We start from the raw sequence: 21,457 nt of genomic DNA, 5'->3' as shown, positions 1-21,457 counted from the left end.
GGTGAGTTGCATAACAATAAGACTATGGATCATAACAGGTTGGCTGATAAGTCCCCGGTCTAACAAAGAAAAACACATTTTTTTGTCAAAATTCGTTTTTATTATTCAACATAGTTCCCTTCAAGAGCGATACAACGATTTTAACGACCTTCCAATTTGTTGATACCATTTTGGTAGTACTCCTTCGGTTTTGCCTCAAAATAGGTCTCAGTTTCGGCAATCACCTCTTCATTGCAGCCAAATTTTTTCCCTGCGATCATCCTTTTGAGGTCAGAGAACAAGAAAAAGTCGCTGGGGGCCAGATCTGGAGAATACGGTGGGTGGGAAGGCAATTCGAAGTCCAATTCATGAATTTTTGCCATCGTTCTCAATGACTTGTGGCACGGTGCGTTGTCTTGGTGGAACAACACTTTTTTCTTCTTCATATGGGGCCGTTTTGCCGCGATTTCGACCTTCAAATGCTCCAATAACGCCATGTAATAGTCACTGTTGATTGTTTTTCCCTTCTCAAGATAATCGATAAAAATTATTCCATGTGCATCTCAAAAAACAGAGGCCATTACTTAGCCAGCGGACTTTTGAGTCTTTCCACGCTTCGGAGACGGTTCATCGGTCGCTGTCCACTCAGCCGACTGTCGATTGGTCTCAGGAGTGTAGTGATGGAGCCATGTTTCATCCATTGTCACATATCGACGGAAAAACTCGGGTGTATTACGAGTTACCAGCTGCAAACACCGCTCAGAATCATCAACACGTTGTTGTTTTTTGGTCAAATGTGAGCTCGCGCGGCACCCATTTTGCACAGAGCTTCCGCATATCCAAATATTGATGAATGATATGACCAACACGTTCCTTTGATATCTTTAAGGGCTCTGCTATCTCGATCAACTTCATTTTACGGTCATTCAAAATCATTTTGTGGATTTTTTTGATGTTTTCGTGGGTAACCACCTCTTTCGGGCGTCCACTACGTTCACCGTCCTCCGTGCTCATTTCACCAAGCTTGAATTTTTCATACCAATTAATTATTGTTGATTTCCCTGGGGCAGAGTTCGGAAACTCATTATCAACCCAAGTTTTTGCTTCCACCGTATTTTTCCCTTCAGAAAACAGTATTTTATCAAAACACGAAATTCCTTTTTTCCATTTTTTTTCACAATAACAAAAGTTGCTTCACAAAAGACGCTCTATCCTACAAACTAATTGACTTACAGACGTCAAATTTTGATACGAATCATTTGAAGGTTGGTACTATATAAAAATAATATGCATTTAATACTAGCGACGCCATATATGTGTCAGACCGGGGACTTATAAGCCAACCTGTTAAATTGTGAATCCCAACGTCACCTTTATGGCACTTTTGACAGAATTTTCTTTCTTCCAAAAACGTTCATCAGATGCAGTCCTTTGTTTCTAATTTCGTCATCATGTTTCGTTGGTGGTTATGAAATTCTGTTCGTCTGCCAGAGCGATTTAGGTGGAGGAAGTCCGAACGATAAAGAAACGAGTTTGAAATTAAAATGAAGAACATCTTTGAGAGAACATTTTTGGAAGTGCTTTTAAAGTTTAACTTCCAAATTTTTTTCTGCGAATGAATAGTATGTATAAACAAGTAAGGAAAGTCTAAAGTCGGGCGGGGTCGACTATATTATATCCTGCACCACTTTGTAGAACTAAATTTTCGATACGATATCACATCCGTCAAATATGTTGGGGGCTATATATAAATGTTTATCCAAACTAAATACATTTAAATATCACTCGACATGGACAGAATTTGATAGACTTCTACAAAATCTATAGACTCAAAATTTAAGTCGGTAAAAATTTAAGTAAGTAAAAAAATATGGGAAACATTTAAATCTGAAGCAATTTTAAGGAAACTTCGCAAAAGTTTAATTATGATTTATCGCTCGATATATATGTATTATAAGCTAAGGAAAATTACAACTTTTCGACTAAGCAGAGGCGATTTTACAAGGAAAATGTTGGTATTTTGACCTTTTTGTCGAAATCAGGAAAACATATATATATGGGAGCTATATCTAAATCTGAACCGATTCAAACCAAATTTGGCACGCACAGCTACAATGCTAATTATACTCCCTGTGCAAAATTTCAACTAAATCGGCGTAAAAAATTGGTCTCGGTGGCCATATAAGTTCAAATCGGACGAAAGATATATATGGGAGCTATATCTAAATTTGAACCGATTTCAATCAAATTTACCAAGCATCGGTAGAATGTCAGTTCTACCCTCTGTGCAAAATTTCACGAAGATCGGTAGTAAACTTGGGCCTCTGTGGTCATATGAGTCTAAATCGGACAAAGATATATATGGGAGCTATATCTAAATCTGAACCGATTTGGCTGATATTTTGCAAGATTTTTGAGATTCATAAAATATTTGGATGTACGGTATTTCAAGAAAATCGGTGGATAAACACGCAAACTATGACCAAATCGGGGATAAATATATATGGTAGCTATATCTAAATCTGAACCGATTTTTTCCAAAACCAATAGCGATTGTCTCTGTCCCAAGAAACGGCCCTGTGCCAAATTTGAGGACGATCGGACTTAAATTGCGAGCTCTACTTTGTGCACAAAATTACATATACAGACGGACGGACAGACAGACAGACAGACGGACATCGCTAAATCGACTCAGAAGTTAATTCTAAGCCGATCGGTATACTAAAAGATGGGTCTATGACCACTATTTTTTGGCGTTACATACAAATGCACAAACTTATTATACCCTGTACCACAGTAGTGGTGAAGGGTATATATATGGGAAATATTTAAATCTGAAGCAATTTTAAGGAAACTTCGCAAAAGTTTATTTATGATTTATCGCTCGATATATATGTATTAGAAGTTTAGGAAAATTAGAGTCATTTTTACAAATTATCGACTAAGCAGTGGCGATTTTACAAGAAAAATGTTGGTATTTTGACTATTTTTGTCGCAATCAGAAAAACATATATATAGGAGCTATATCTAAATCTGAACCGATTTCAACCAAATTTGGCACGCATAGCTACAATGCTAATTCTACTCCCTGTGCAAAATTTCAACTAAATCGGAGTTAAAAATTGGCCTCTGTGGTCATATGAGTGTACATCGGGCGAAAGCTATATATGGGAGATATATCTAAATCTGAATCGATTTCAACCAAATTTGGCACGCATAGCTACAATGCTAAATCTACTCTCTGTGCAAAATTTCAACCAAATTGGGCAAAAACTCTGGCTTTTAGGACCATATTAGTCCATATCGGGCGAAAGATATATATGGGAGCTATATCTAAATCTGAACCGATTTCAATCAAATTTTGCACACTTGACTATACTACTAATTGTACTCCTATATCGACTCAGGGACCCACCCTGAGCATTATTGCCAAAGACACCATGTGTCTATCTCGTCTCCTTCAGGGTGTTACAAACATATGCACTAACTTATAATACCCTGTTCCACAGTGTGGCGCAGGGTATAAAAAATTAAAATAATTATTTCCGAACAAAAATTTCTCTTATATTTTTAGTTGGAAATCGTTTTTTATTCGATTAAAGTGTTAATTAGGATAATTAATATTTTAAATTTATTTTTAATTCGATTAAAAAATAGTTTTTTTTTAAATTAATTTTCAATCAACTTTTTAATTTAAATTGTCATGGTGATACTCGTATTTTCTGTGTGAGTCAAATTACAACGTGACTCATGCGTGATCGATCTTATTCCCATATGGTTGCTTCATATTTATACCTTTTTCATACACCTGGTAACCCTGCACTAACATTTTCTCCACGAAACGAAAATTGATCCATGATCGCTGACAATATCCCCAGCATGTTATCTCGTTACATTAAATACGAGCAATTTCACACAATTAACAGCCATCACCACAACTGATCTTGATCTCATTCACAGACGATTAAAGCTAAACTCTCTACACGTAGATATCTGAGGTCTATGCTACCGACAGCAACAATGTTGCTGTTGCATTGATAAAATGGACATATGATCCACCATCCATTTCATATGGTAAAGCTGGAGTTGCCTTAATGTGATACATGAAAACTCTCAGTAGCTCGACTCTTTGTTAAATTTACGAAGAAGGTAGTGGAGAAGGCGATGGGTTAACTTAAATAAATGATCTTAAAATTTATTGTAATTTTGTTTTTTTAATTTCAATAGATCCCATAACACCAGAGAGTATTTTCCCCCCAAAAGACATATAGATTTATTCGTTCATGCTCTAAAGTCTGCAGGTTGTAGGTTTGTTTCCTAATGTTGTCCGGCTAAAATTTGTGTGGGTAACAAAGAGCATTGCATGGGGTTTCTATTGCTGAGAGATATTTAGGTGTTTATGCATTATTCATGATTTGAGTTGTGATCGTTTGGTAGCGCTCATAAATCTTAGTTTTCAATGGTTTGGGAAAGGGGGTGGAGGGTTTTGGGTTTTGTCTCCCATATGCATTTGAAATTCCGAATCGAGTATCATTTTCGTATTGATGCCAATATAGCAATATTAGTGTTGGTTAGTCAGTAAGTTTAGTGAACCATCGATCGATGGATTGCTGATTCGTTTCGAATGTTGTCCAACTGCCAGTGGCTGACTACAAGTGTCTGTTTTAGCGATTTAAATGGGTCTTTTAATTTGAATTTTTAATTAAACAAATTTGTTATATTCGTTAGAAGCCCTCTCCCCCATTCACCTCTTGCTGTATTTGTTATTGTCACAACTGCTCTTCTTACCTATTTTGTTAGGGCAGAGATTCTCAAATGAAGAAAAACACATATCTTAAACAATTTATGTATTATGTTTGTAACTCTGTGATGGAATACACAGCAACAAAAACTGGGTAACTAATAAAATAATAATAATAATTGACATGAAAGATTGGTTATTGAAAGCTCTCGTATGATTACGCCTGGAAATAAAGTACACTCAGAAAAGGAATATGATGTTTCAATAGCAAAATGTTATTTTTGGGCTACGTAGCTGTTATTGTCATCAACAGACAATTATCGCTATAGCCATCAACGGATACAGCTAAGCAGTTATATTTATAGAGCATAGGTTAGGTTAGGTGGCAGCCCGATGTATCAGGCTCACCAGCGTTGCCAGAATTGTTTCACCAAAAACCGCTAGATTTGTCCAAAAAACTAGCCAAAAAAAGCTAAAAAATGTTAAAAAATAGCTAGAAAAAAAGCTAAATTTTTTTGTATCAAAAGTCACATTTTTGATTGAAATTTAACAAACTTAAAGGCTTTATTTCACTTAAAATTCATATTACTTTAATTGTATTCATTTTATTTCCATTTCTGTGAGACTGTAAGAAAATCTATGTCATATTAGCTCTGTTTGCGTACTCGATACATTTTGATTACTATCACAATTTTTTACTGGAAGTCCTTCATTTATATTTCCTAGTAAAAACTTTTTTCCCCGTAAACTTGCAATTATCAGCTGGTTAATCATCAACAAGTCCAATGTCACATAGAACTGCATCAGAAAATATCAATATATTTTAACTGAATTAATGATAAATTCGCGAACGTGTACACTTCTCCTAATATTACCCAAGAGAATAAAACCCATTCTAAGTATCTTGCAAGTTTATACTGAATAACTTTTATTCGAAATTTTCCCATACAAACCTATTGTCCAATTTTCGTAAATGTAAATCCATTCCATTAATAAATAGCAGATTTGTTTTGATCCTATCACTACGAATTTTTTATTGCATTTTTTTGATGTTAAAAAAATAATACCACATTCAAAACTTTATTTCCTTAATTTTTTCTATGTTCGGTTCCAAAGATTTTGTACACTAATGATTTTGGTATTGATTCAGAGTCAAATTTGAATTTATTCGGTATTTCAGTTTTTTCTTCATGAGCTATCACAGTGCTTTAAAAACGTGCTAACGACTAAATTTCCAAATTCAGACTCGACTTTAAGTAGAAATTATTCTGTGTATACGTTTTTAAAATAAAATGTTGAAAAACCTCTTCTATTTTTGAACGCTATTTTAGAATTGACCCTAGCCTTCATGAAAAGATACCCATTTTTAAGTTGAATCACTTAACTATAAGGACAAAACGATTTTATCGGCTTTTGGACAAGGAAAACAGTTTATAACATATAAGAGAAATTCACAAATGCCATTATAACCAAAATTCGCGTTCGTATTTTAAAGACATGAAATCTTTGGCCTCATGACAATATTTTTTCTGTGTACAAAGCAATTCACATCTACTATTTTAATTTAGTAATATCATAATAACTTTAGAATACGTATTAAAATAACATAAAAAGGATAAACGAGTCTAATGCTATTATTCCTAATAATTTACTGGCAGTTTATATAAGGAATTTGTATGGTAATAGTAGATTTAAAGTTTACGATAACTTTTATGAATACGAGGAAAAAACTTTACAACAAGGTGTATTTGCTGCAAAAATGCCTGCATAATGGCTGGAATAATTATTAAGGCTTCAATTGAGCTTTGAAATATGCGGAAAACCTTATTCTGGCAGCAAGACTTAGATAAAAACGAAGTTTTATCCATATTTCAATAGGAACATGTCGAAAATAAAAAAAGCCAAAAATGGCTAAAAGGGCCATGAAAAAAGCCAGAAAAAAAGCTAAAAGCTAAATGCATTTTTTTCCCGCTAAAAGTCTTCAAAAAAAGCCAAATCTAGCGGGAAAAATGCTAAATTGGCAACGCTGAGGCTCACTTAGACCATTCAGCCCATTGTGATAACATACCACATTGGTGAACTTCTCTCTTATCACTGAGTGCTTCCCGATTCCATGGTAAGCTCAATGACAAGGGACCTCCATTTTATAGCCGAGTCCGAACGGAGTTCCACATTGCAGTGAAACCACTTAAAGAAGCTTTGAAACCCTCAGAAATGTCACCAGCATTACTGAGGTGGGATAATCCACCACTGAAAAACTTTTTGGTGTTCGGTCAAAGCAGGAATCGAACCCACGACCTTGTGTATGCAAGGCGGGTATGCTAACCATTGCACCACGGTGGCTCCCTTATAGAACATAATTTTGAGCGCCTATGAGCCCATGTAAAAAAATTTATTTAACAGAAACATATCTTTAGTTGGCCACATCCTTAAAAATACAACTTTTAGAAACGGAAATAATGTAAATTTACATATATTCCAAAAATGTTGGCCAGATTTCGAAAAGATGCCCGGCCTTATATAATACCATATTAAATTTTAGCTATGAAACCCAGCAAAAACAGAGCTTCCAAAAAAGTAGTTTTGGATCCCCAATTTGTGATCCGGAAGTAATGCAAACTTGGATCTCCAATAAATTTTACATGGACTTGTCATACGACGAAAGCACTCCATTTTTGGATCCTTTGTATTGCTTTAGAAATTCATTTGGATGAAAAAATTTCAAAAGCTAAAACTAAAAACCAACAATTTTTTCCAATTTCACTTTTTATATTTATCAGTATTTTTCGCTTTCACCGGGGGTTGAACCTGGGCCTGTTGGCACCATAACGGAACGCATACTCAGCCACAAACGCCATTGAACACGATACAGCAAAACGTCCCAACAAAAACAAGTATATACGGCCGTAAGTTCGGCCAGGCCGAATCTTATGTACCCTCCACCATGGATTGCGTAGAAACTTCTACGAAAGACTGTCATCCACAATCGAAATACTTGGGTTGTGGTATCTTAAAACTTCTTAACATCGTTTTCTAAATTGTGAGTTAGTCCATACGTGGTATATATTAGACAAAAAAGTTATGTAGAGTTAAGTCTACAAATAATTACGAATCGATATGGACTTTTTGCACGGTACGTAGAGAGCCAGAATTGAAATATGGGGGTCGCTTATATGTGGGCTATATACAATTATGAACTTGATATGGACCAATTTTTGTGTGATGGGAAATCGATTTATCTGAGGGATATATATAACCATAGACCGATATGGACCTAGTTAGGCATGGTTGTTAACGACCATATACTAGCACAATGTACCAAATTTCAACTCACTCGGATGAGATTTGCTCCTCCAAGAGGCTCCAAAACCAAATCTCAGGATCGGTTTATATGGGGCTATATATGATTATGGACTGATATGGACCACTTTTGGTATGGTTGTTAAATATCATATACGATCACCACGTACCAAATTTCAAGCAGATCGGATGAATTTTGCTTCTCCAAAAGGCACCGGAGGTCAAATCTGGGGATCGGTTTATATGGGAACTATATATAATTATGGGCTGATAGGAACCAATTCCTGCATGGTTGTTGGATACGATATACTAACATCACGTACCAAATTTCAACCGAATGGGAAGAATTATGCTTTTCCAAGGGGCTCTGGAGGTCAAATCTGGGGATCGGTTTATATGGGGCCTATATATAATTATGGACCGATTTCGACCAATTTTTGCATGGGAGTTTGAGGCCATATATTAACACCTCGTACCAAATTTCAACTGAATCGAATGAATTTTGGTCTTCCAAGAGGCTCCGGAGGTCAAATCTGGTGATCGGTTTATATGGGGGATATATATAGTTATGGACCGAAGTGGGCCAATTTTTGCATGTTTGTTAGAGACCATATACTAACACCATGTACCAAATTTCAGCCGGATCGGATGAAATTTGCTTCTCTTAGAGGCTCCTCAAGCCAAATCTGAGGATCGGTTTATATGGGGGCTATATATAATTATGGACCGATGTGGACCAATTTTTGCATGGTTGTTAGAGACCATATACTAACACCATGTACCAAATTTCAGCCGGATCGGATCCCAAATTTGGGGGTCCGTTTAAATGGGGGCTATACGTAAAAGTGGGCCGATATGGCCCATTTGCAATACCATCCGAACTACATCAATAACAACTACTTGTGCCAAGTTTCAAGTCGATAGCTTGTTTCGTTCGGATGTTAGCGTGATTTCAACAGACGGACGGACGGACGCTCAGATCGACTCAGAATTTCACCACGACCCAGAATATATATACTTTATGGGGCAATATTTCGATGTGTTACAAACGGAATGACAAAGTTAATATACCCACCATCCTATGGTGGAGGGTAGAAAAATTTGTTAGTTTTTCTGGCGCGACTTTAAAAGCACTTCCAAAAATATCCTCCCAAAGATGTTCTTTATTTTAACGATACAGGAAGTTCTTTTAAATCAATTTTTTATAAGCCGGTCTTTTTACATTTTTAATGGGTCATTTTAACAGTCTTTGTTTCAATTAAGTTAAAAACAGAGTAGGAATTAATAAAATGGTACAATTTATTACAATTTTTGTAGAAAAAAATGCTAAATTCTTTGTAGGAATATTGCGAATTTTAATGAAAATATTTTAGGTCAAACGCTTCAGACAATCGTTAGAGTGCATTCAAAATCATAAAAAATATAAAAATTATTTATTTGGAAAAATCACTAATTTTTTAATTCCCATCCAAAACACTGAATTCGGATCACACCTTAAGAAGTGATACAAATTCAGTGCAACGGCTGTTGTAATGGTGGAAATCCGTCATATAACAAGCCCACGTTAAATTCATCGCACCACTTCTGGATCCAAAATTTTCACTACTTTTTTGGCGACGCTTTTTTTTGTTGGGGTCTATTCAAATGTTTGTGATATGAACCTAATATGCCACCACGGCATGACATTCTAACTGCTCCCTGAGATTATTATGGATGAAAAATTAAAGAACGCTGATTTAAATCCCACTAGAGGCAATTTTTTATTAAATATTTTTGTAAAAGTACATAGTTTCTATTTTGATTTTTTTTTCGGCATATATTTTTTTCCATTAAAAATCAACAAAAAATTAAAAATTATTGTAATTGCAAAACCTTCTCAATAGAACTTCCATGGATATGAAAAAGTCAAACGGCACAAGTTCAAATCCCAGCGGGAATGAATTTTTGTTATTTTTTTTTTTTTACTTTTTTATTGATTTTCTATTCTGTTTTGCGAAATTATCCAAAACTTTAATTTTCACTAAAAACGGCCTAATTCCTTACTTTCTAAGACTTGCCCAAAAGGACTGCATCGGAAGTGGAAAAAAAAATCGATAGGGGATCCCGGGATGCGCTTTAAAAGAAATGTTTGTGGAACAACTTCCAATTTGTTTTGTGGAACAACTTCCAATTTTGCTTGATATAGACGAAATCCACTGTGATTTTGGAAATCCACTGTGATTTTGGAAAAAAACGTAGCAAAAAAAGTAGAGCAAATGTTCTTTTTGGATTCGGAAGTGGTGGAAAATTAACGCAGAAGATATGAATTTAACATGGGCTTATCATAGGGCATATCATGTCCATCATTTCAACAGCCCATGAACTGAATTTTCATCACTTCTTAAGGTGTGATCCGAATTCAGTGTTTTAGATATATGAATTAAAAAATTGTTTGATATTTTTACAAATAATTCATTTTTATAAGTTTTGGCATCAAATATTTTCAAAAATTCGCAATTTTTCTCGAATGGATTTTCTCGAATGGATTTCTCGAAATAATTTGCACAAGTTATTAAAATCTTACTTTTTGTTTAAACCATTTGAAACAAAAAAGTCAAATTACCCATTAAAAATATGAAAAACAGAAGTTATATAAGAATTTGAATTAAAACAAGTATATACGGCCGTCAGTTCGGCCAGGCCGAATCTTATGTACCCTCCACCATGGATTGCGTAGAAACTTCTACTACAGAGTGTCATCCACAATCGAATTACTTGGGATGCGGTAACACTTGCCGATGGCAAGGTATCTTAAAATTTCGTAACACAGTCTTCTCAAAACAAGGCCGATTAAGTACGTATATACTTCAGTTTGACAAAATTTTCTATAGAAATAAAATTTTGACAAAATTTTCTATAGAAATAAAATTTTGACAAAATTTTCTATAGAAATAAAATTTTGACAAAATTTTCTATAGAAATAAAATTTTGACAAAATTTTCTATAGAAATAAAATTTTAACAAAATTTTCTATATCAATAAAATTTTAACAAAATTTTCTATATCAATAACATTTTGACAAAATTTTCTATAGAAATAAAATTTTGACAAAATTTTCTATGGAAATAAAATTTTGACAAAATTTTCTATATCAATAAAATTTTAACAAAATTTTCTAAATCAATAAAATTTTTACAAAATTTTCTATAGAAATAAAATTTTGACAAAATTTTCTATAGAAATAAAATCTTGACAAAATTTTCTATAGTAATAAAATGTTGGTAGATTATTTTTGGGGATCGGCTATATATAACTATAGACCGATATGGACCAATTTTGGCATGGTTGTTAGCGGCCATATACTAACGCAATGTACCAAATCTCACCACGTACCAAATTTCAACCGGATCGGATGAATTTTGCTCCTCCAAGACCTACGGAGGTCAAATCTGGCGATCGGTTTCAATGGGGGTTACATATAATTAAGACCGATATGGACCAACTTTTGCATGGTTGTTATAATTTTGCTCCTCCAAGAGCTACTGAGGTCAAATCTGGCGATCGGTTTCAATGGGGGTTATATATAATTAAGACCGGTATGGACCAATTTTTGCATGGTTGTTAGAGACCATATACACCACGTACCAAATTTCAACCGGATCAGGTGAATTTTGCTCTTCCAAGGGGCTTCGGAGGTCAAATCAGGGAATCGGTTTATATGGGGGCTACATATATGGTATGAATATAGTAAAATAGTTTGATAGGCTTTGAGTTGAAATGCGGTTAAATACTTGGGGTTTCCACCGTTGCGTTAATATCTCCCAAGTAATCCTTAAATAAAACTAGATCTAAGTAAAACAAAGCATAACCTTGAATGGACAAAAAACGAGAACAAATTCGAACTAATGCACAACACAAAATCAAACCAATACACTTACTCTGTGGTGAACAAGCACAAATAACAATTTAATTAATTAATCATTTTTGTTGGAATGAGTCCTCAAGCGTAAACCAAAAACAGACAGCCCAGACAACCGCAACGACAATAGAAAATCAAATATACGATTGTAAAAACTAAAGAAAAATATACATTTTTGTGTGTATAAACAACAACAATGCAGAAAAACAAATCTTAAGAATAACTAGAACACCAACAACAACAACAACAGCAAAAATAGGCAGTCCTTCGTGCGTTATAATTTAAATTGGCGCCAGAGACCCTTGGCCACCTGCTGTGCGAGCAACAAAAAAAATATATCCTTGTTAGCAATGCAAACCTCAAAATGAGGTTCTAAAATACAACCGTAACACACATACACACTGCATAGAGGCAGGAATAATGGGTGTGCTGTGACTGGTGGCTGCGCATGCGCATGGGCATTTGTTTTATGTAGTGAAAACAAATATCCAAAAAATCCAAATGAAATTGAATTTGAAATCAGACAGACCAAATGGAAAACGAAATTGAAACATTTGGTTATTCTTTGGGAGTTCTTGATGATATTCAAGAATTAAAAGAAAAAAAAATAAATATAAAATAACCATATGATTGCACCAGTTAAAAGGTATGTTTGTTTAGAGCCAGGGCAGAACATTTTCTCTTATGCGATTTGAAAATGTAGAAAATAATTTTTGAATGAACAGCAGACGTTATACGTATAGTGGTTAATGGGTACTAATCAATCTTCTAGTCAATCTTAAAGATTTTGTATTAATTATACTCAATATCTGTTGATGTTCTCAATGGTGTGCTCAATGATGTTTTAAAGGATAACACGCCTACGCTTTACATATTTTTTATAACAAACACCATAATATTGCGGTTAGCCATTACGTTTGTACCGCATTAAAATATCGAATATCAACTTTAAAAATTATATAAAGGGTAGCTGATTCAATTCTTTACCCCGTCTGAAATATTTATTCCATGGACAGATAATTTTATCTGATCTATTGCATAGAAAAATAAAGTTATTCGTGATGGAATTCAAGAATGATAGTGTAACACTCCAGTTTTATATATCGCTGGAACACCACAAGTGTCTATCGCTAGAGCCCTCTAGGATTTAAATGTGCATAAATCTTTTGTTTTTCGCATCATTACATGTACCGTAATACCGCACAGGAAAATATCACCAAAATATTGCCAATTAAAAAAATAATTGAATATGAAAATGTTCAATCAAAAAATTAATTGTAACAATTATCTTTTTAATCAAACTAGAAACATTAAGTCAATACAAATATATATATATTTTTTTTTTTTTTTGATTTTTAATCAAACTAAGAACACAATGTTAGTTACGAAAATGAGTGAAAATATTCGCGGTTTTTATAATACAATTAAATTCACAATTCAGCAAAACTGAATTAATTGTTTAACTGAGTTAATTAAAAAGTTAATTGAAAATTGGATTGAAGTTTAACTAAATAATTAATTGAATCAATTAAAAAAACTGATTGAGTTTTCCAATCGATATCAATTACATTTGTGATTGAATCGATAAAAACATTAATTTATTTTTGAAATCATCATCAATTAAATTTTTAATAGAATCAATTAAAAATTTAATTGACATTTTCAACTCAAATCAATTTACTTTTTGATCAAATATTTTTCTTATGCCCAATTAAAACTCCTATACCCAATTGAGTGAAATCCACGCCGCAGTGATAGAGTACTAGTCCGAGTCTTGACTACAACCATAGACGTTCCAAAAAGTGCAAGAGCTCACCGATGCACACAAAAATAGTTAGACATGAAAAAATTTTCTATAGAAATAAAATTTTGACAAAATTTTCTTTAGACACAATTTTCTATAAAAACGAATTTTGACAAAATTTTGTATAGAAATAAAATTTTGACAAAATTTTCTATAGAAATAACATTATGATAAAATTTTCTATTGAAATAAAATTTTGACAAAATGTTCTATAGAAATAACATTGTGATAAAATTTTCTATAGAAATAAAATTTTGACAAAATTTTCTATAGAAATAAAATTTTAACAAAATTTTCTATAGAAATAACATTGTGATAAAATTTTCTATAGAAATAAAATTTTGACAAAATTTTCTATAGAAATAAAATTTTGACAAAATTTTCTATAGAAATAAAATTTTGACAAAATTTTCTATAGAAATAAAATTTTGACAAAATTTTCTATAGAAATAAAATTTTGAAAATTTTTCTATAGAAATAAAATTTTGACAAAATTTTCTTTAGAAATAACATTGTGACACAATTTTCTTTAGAAAATGAAATTTTATACGGAAATAAAATTTTGTCAAAACTTTATTCGGAAATAAAATGTTGACAAAAATTTCATAAAATTTGTTATAGAAAACAATTTTGAAAAAATTTTCTATAGAAATAAAATGTTGACAAAATTTTCTTTAGAAAAAAATTGTGACACAATTTTCTATAACAAAATAATTTTGACAAAATTTTCTATAGAATAAAATTTTGACAAAATTTTCTATAGAAACAAAATTTTGACAAAATTTTCTATAGAAATAAAATTTTGACAAATATTTCTATAGAAATAAAATTTTGACAAAATTTTCTATAGAAATAAAATTTTGCCAAAATTTTCTATAGAAATAAAATTTTGACAAAATTTTCTATAGAAATAAAATTTTGACAAAATTTTCTTTAGAAATAAAATTGTGACAAAACTTTCTATAGAAATAAAATTGTGGCAAAATTTTCTATAGAAATAACATTGTGACACAATTTTCTATAGAAAATGAAATTTGACAAAATTTTCTATATAAATAAAATTTTGACAAACTTTTCTATAGAAATAAAATTTTGACAAAATTTTCTATAGAAATAAAATTTTTGACAAAATTTTCTATAGAAATAAAATTTTGGCAAAATTTTCTATAGAAATAAAATGTTGACAAAATTTTCTATAGAAATAAAATTTTGATAAAATTTTCTTCAGAAATAAAATTGTGACAAAATTTTCTTCGGAAATAAAATGTTGACAAAATTGTCTATACAAATAAATTTTTTAAATTTATTTGTATAGATTTTGTCAAAATTTAAATTTTGACAAAATTTACTTTAGAAATAAAATTGTGACACAATTTTCTATATATAAATTTTGACAAAATTTTCTATAGAAATAAAATTTTGACAAAATTTTCTAGTGAAATAAAATTTTGACTACATTTTTCAACGAAATAAAATGTTAACAAATTTTTCTATAGGAACAATATTTTGACAAAATTTTCTATAGAAATAAAATTATGACAAAATTTTCTATAGAAATAACATTTCGACAAAATTTTCTATAGAAATAAAATTTTTGACAAAATTTTCTATAGAAATAAAATTTTGGCAAACTTTTCTATAGAAATAAAATGTTGACAAAATTTTGTATAGAAATAAAATTTTTGCAAAATCTTCTATAGAAATAAAATGTTGACAAAATTTTCTATAGAAATAAAATTTTGATAAAATTTTCTTCAGAAATAAAATTATGACAAAATTTTCTAGTGAAATAAAATTTTGACAAAATTTTCTAGTGAAATAAAATTTTGACACAATTTTCTATAGAAATAAAATTTTACAATATTTTCTACAGAAATTAAATTATGACAAAATTTTCTAGTGAAATAAAATTTTGACAAAATTTTCTATCGAAATAAAATTTTGACAACATTTTCTATAGATATAAAATTTTGACAAAATTTTCTATAGATATAAAATTTTGACTAAATTTTTCAACGAAATAAAATGTTGACAAAATTTTTCAACGAAATAAAATGTTGACAAATTTTTCTATAGGAACAATATTTTGACAAAATTTTCTATAGAAATAAAATTTTGACAAAATTTTCTATAGAAATAACATTTTGACAAAATTTTCTATAGAAATACAATTTTAACAAAATTTTCTATAGAAATGCAATTTTGACAAAATTTTCTATAGAAATAACATTGTGATAAAATTTTCTATAGAAATAAAATTTTGACAAAATTTTCTATAGAAATAAAATTTTGACAAAATTTTCTATAGAAATAACATTGTGATAAAATTTTCTATAGAAATAAAATTTTGACAAAATTTTCTATAGAAATAAAATTTTGACACAATTTTCTATAGAAATTGAAATTTGACAAAATTTTCTATAGAAATAAAATTTTGACAAAATTTTCTTTAGAAATAAAATTGTGACAAAATTTTCTATAGAAATAAAATTGTAAAAAAATTTTCTATAGAAATAAAATGTTGACAAAATTTTCTTTAGAAAAAAATTGTGATACAATTTTCTATAAAAAAATAATTTTGACAAAATTTTCAATATAATAAAATTTTGACAAAATTTTCTATAGAATAAAATTTTGACAAAATTTTCTATAGAAACAAAATTTTGACAAAATTTTCTATAGAAATAAAATTTTGACAAAATTTTCTATAGAAATAAAATTTTGACAAAATTTTCTATAGAAATAAAATTTTCACAAAATTTTCTATAGAAATAAAATTTTGACAAAATTTTCTATAGAAATAAAATTTTGACAAAATTTTCTATAGAAATAAAATTTTGACAAAGTTTTCTTTAGAAATAAAATTGTGACAAAAATTTCTATAGAAATAAAATTGTGACAAAATTTTCTATAGAAATAACATTGTGACACAATTTTCTATAGAAAATGAAATTTGACAAAATTTTCTATATAAATAAAATTTTGACAAACTTTTCTATAGAAATAAAATTTTGACAAAATTTTCTATAGAAATAAAATTTTTGACAAAATTTTCTATAGAAATAAAATTTTGGCAAAATTTTGTATAGAAATAAAATTTTTGCAAAATTTTCTATAGAAATAAAATGTTGACAAAATTTTCTATAGAAATAAAATTTTGATAAAATTTTGTTCAGAAATAAAATTGTGACAAAATTTTCTTCGGAAATAAAATGTTGACAAAATTGTCTATACAAATAAAATTTTGACAAAATTTACTTTAGAAATAAAATTGTGACACAATTTTCTATAGAAATAAAATTTTACAAAATTTTCTAGTGAAATAAAATTTTGACAAAATTTTCTAGTGAAATAAAATTTTGACAAAATTTTCTATAGAAATAAAATTTTGACAAAATTTTCTATAGATATAAAATTTTGACCAAATTTTCTATAGAAATAATATTTTGACTAAATTTTTCAACGAAATAAAATGTTGACAAATTTTTCTTTAGGAACAATATTTTGACAAAATTTTCTATAGAAATAAAATTTTGACTAAATTTTCCAACGAAATAAAATGTTGACAAATTTTTCTATAGGAACAATATTTTGACAAAATTTTCTATAGAAATAAAATTATGACAAAATTTTCTATAGAAATAACATTTTGACAAAATTTTCTATAGAAATAAAATTTTGACAAAATTTTCTATAGAAATACAATTTTGACAAAATTTTCTATAGAAATAAAATTATGACAAAGTTTTCTATAGAAATAAAATTTTGAAAAAATTTTCTATAGAAATAAAATTTTGACAAAATTTTCTTTAGAAAAAAATTGTGACACAATTTTCTATATAAAATGAATTTTGACAAAATTTTCTATAGAAATAAAATTTTGGCAAAATTTTCTATAGAAATAAAATTTTGACAAAATTTTCTATAGAAAAAAAAATTTTGATAAAATTTTCTATAAAAATAAAATTTTGACAAAATTTTCTATAGAAATAAAATTTTGACAAAATTTTCTATAGAAATAACATTTTGACAAAATTTTCTATAGAAATAACATTTTGACAAAATTTCTATAGAAAAAGAAATATGACAAAATTTTCTATAAACAGAAATTTCACAAAATTTTCTACAGAATTAAAAGTTTAACAAAATTATCTACAGAAATGAAATTTTAACAAAATTTTCTATAGAAAAAGTAATTTAACAAAATTTTTTATAGAAAAAGATGTTTGACAAAATTTTCTACAGATATAAAATTTTTACAAAATTATCCACAGAAATAAAATTTTGACAAAGTGTTCTATAAAATTGAATATAAAGCATTTCTTTCGAATAAAAAACATTTTTTGTTGTTGTTAAGTATTTCCTTTAAGAGCAAATAAACACAATTTCAAGATATACGTTGGAAAGAGAATCTAATTTATTAGATTCGAAAGAAGGTCAATTAAAAGATTAACAGATACAATTACATTTTTATCAAATAAAAAAAGACAGTTGAGTAAATATTTGAAAATTTGTACATTTTTAATAATAATAACAATTAATAAAATTAGAAAAAAAACACGCACACACAATTCCAATTAAAACTATAATTTGTTGTTATATATCTAATCTTCATTACTTTATCAACTATAATGTTAATAAAAAAATCATAAGAATGTAATAAATCGTACAAACTCCTATAAAAGTACAAGATAATTATTTCATCTAAAGGCAAAATAATTGTAAATAAATATATAGCAATACAATAAATAATTTATAATCTCAATTAAAAAAATAATTTTTGCGATAAAAATTTATTACATTTTGAATTGAATTGGAAAGTAAATTAAAAGGTCTTATGAAATCAATTTTTAATCAAGTATGGTTTTTATTTTTTCTAAAATTTTTACTAATAGTTTCTTGAAGCAATTTCAATTAAATCGGGCCCATTTTAAGTATGTCCGATCCGAACCGATCTTCTTGAGGGAGTATGTTTGAAAAAATACCTATATTTGTTTTATATATTATCACGTAATGCGCTACATGATGGTGGGTATTAAATATCCGGCCATGCCTAACTTACGACTTAGATGCTTTGGTCTGAGTATTGTTACAAAAGGCACAATTAAATATTTGTAACGCCCTCCATACTATTGTCGATTAACCATTTTTCTATCAATGGCAAGGATACTAAAGGCGTTCCTTCGAAAATGTGAAGTTTAGTATTTGTATTCTTGAAAACAATATAGACAAATAAAATGCTTCGTTAGCCATGAACACAGAAGTATAATATTTTCATCATTGTTACTTCAGTTATAGAATCTATTTTCTTTGTGGTTTTCTTTGTTCTCTTAGGCGCATGTTTCCATCCATGAGACTATCATTGTCCGGTCTAGATGAGGATACCAATTATTGTATACTTTTGGAAATGGTACCAATTGGTGATTGCCGCTATAAATTCTCGGGATCACAGTGGGTGCCAGCTGGCGGTGCTGAACCACAATCACCTCAACGCATGTACCTGCATCCGGATAGTCCAGCCACAGGTTCACATTGGCAGGCGCAACCGATTCTTTTCAATAAAGTGAAATTAACCAACAACACTTTGGACAATAGTGGGCAAGTAAGTAAAGATGTTTTCTTGTTTGGATTCACATACTTTGACATTCTCTAATATCCTTAATTAATTTGGGATTTATGTTACTTTTGATTTCTATTTTCATAGATTGTTTTGGCCAGCATGCATAAATACCAGCCACGTATCCATGTTATACGAACCTCTGATTTGGCTCAAATTCCATGGGCTCCCCAGCAAGCATTTGTGTTCCCCGAAACGGAATTTGTTGCAGTTACAGCATATCAGGTAATTTTTGTATGCAGATTTTTTATTTATTTTTTTATTCTGAACATTGATTGATTCAGATATCAGATGAAGGTCTCTATTATTGACATGTCTGATCCATTACTGTTTCACCTAGAACATCCGAATGGACTTGATATTAATGTATCTGTATTGAAGTACAATCAACAACAAAATTGTTCAATTAAAAATTAATACAATTAATTTTTAATTGGAGTCAATTTAATTGCAATCGCTAAAACAATAATAACCGATCTCTACACTGAAAAAAATATTTACGCGATATTAAATATTACGCAAACTACATTTTAGAATGCACAGTTTACAAAATATTAACCCAGATATGCCGACGGGCCGTTATATTCTGTAGCACACCAACAAGTTGATTAGAGAATGTAAAGCACTGTAAACGCAGAAACCTGAACATAACAGGTGTACTACATGTAGTACGGTCGGCATATCTGGGTTAAGGACTAATTACTTTAAAATAATGACATTTTAATTAAAATAAAGTTTATAATCTTTGCTTCCAAAAAATTTTTCATTAAATTTAGGACACAAATTTTGTAAATTTGCGTCCCTTCGTTAAAGTCGGATGTCTTTGACCTAAGGCAAATTTTCTAATTTTTGATTTAACTAAATCGCTCTTAAATTAACTGATATATTGAATCTTAAGATTTAAGATAAAAACGCTTCAAATATGGGCTAAGACTTATTTTGAGGTTTTAGCATCTTTGCTTTAAAGTTTTTTTTGGAATTAAGAAAACATTTTTATTTTAAAGTATCAGTAATAATTTGAATTTTTTAACTGGCACTCGTTGGTACGTGAATAGCTTTATTAATACACCGCGAAAAGAGTATGAATATTTGATAAATGAGATCTGTATCCTAATTTTACTCGTATTTCTATTGTCTTAGATTTAAAGCAAAGCAGGTCGCTAAAAAATGTCTGTTTTTTTAAGGAAGCCGAATCTTTGGCTCTGAATCAATACCAAAATCCTTAAGGGAAGTTCAAAATCTTTGGATCCAAGCAAGCGTTTTTTTAGTGTACGATTTGACTCATTTGGCTTCTTGACAACTTAATTTTTATCCGATTTGCAGGAAATCTAGATGTATTTTATTTTCATAAAGAGATATGCCAAATTTGGTATATACTTCTAGATTTAATTTTTTAGGGGATAGAAGGCGCACTGGTCATTCAGATTATACGAATTTAACAGCAAAAAATATGCCCAATTTAGATTTCAAATCATATTTCATATTTTTTTCTTGTTCTTCTCTTATAAATCCCAATCCATATGCGGAAACCATAAATTTAAAAGCGGGAAGTGCCCTATTTAAACTGATCTTATTCCATATTCGAAGCGAATGAACATAGGCGCTATATACGCAGAACTACATTATGGGAAAAATGAACTATCTCGTGCGAAAATTGAACTAAATTGTATTCCAAATTTTGAGATTCATTAAATTAGCGAAAATTTTCCGACATTTTTGGATTTTTAATTACCACTCAAGAAATTCATCTTTCTCGAAAAGAAAAAATGAACTAAAAATAAAGAAAAAGTCTTAGCGCCAGATCATTCCCATTTTAACCACGCTGTAGTTCATTCTTACTATTTTTGAGAAATGTACGAAAAACTTCTTCGGTTTTAATTAGAATTGAACTAATTTGTATGTCATTGAAATTTTACTGCCACTTAGTTGAAAATGAAAATTTTCTACAGAAATAAAATTCTGACAAAATGTTCTATACAAATAAAATTTTGATCGAATTTTCTATAGAAATAAATTTTTGAAAAAATTTTGTATAGAATTTATACTGTGACAAAATTTCCTAAAGACATAAAATGTTGATAACATTTTCTATAGAAATAAAATTTTGACAAAATTTTC

The 21,457-nt window shown here is 29.8% G+C and overlaps 1 protein-coding gene across 1 annotated transcript in view; it reads left to right on the top strand.

Moving 5' to 3' along the window:
• LOC142233792 (uncharacterized) overlaps positions 1–21,457 on the top strand; it is a 43,893-nt gene that overhangs the window by 13,857 nt on the left and 8,579 nt on the right. The window contains exons 3-4 of the mRNA XM_075304826.1: positions 19,057–19,324; positions 19,427–19,564. Of these exons, the coding sequence (XP_075160941.1) occupies positions 19,057–19,324; positions 19,427–19,564 (406 nt within the window). The remainder of the gene's footprint in view (positions 1–19,056; positions 19,325–19,426; positions 19,565–21,457) is intronic.

This window comes from Haematobia irritans, chromosome 4 (genome assembly GCF_050003625.1).
Source record: "Haematobia irritans isolate KBUSLIRL chromosome 4, ASM5000362v1, whole genome shotgun sequence".
NCBI lineage: Eukaryota > Metazoa > Arthropoda > Insecta > Diptera > Muscidae > Haematobia > Haematobia irritans.
The sequence above is the reverse complement of the archived record's forward strand: the minus strand, read 5'-3'. Positions and strand labels throughout refer to the sequence as shown.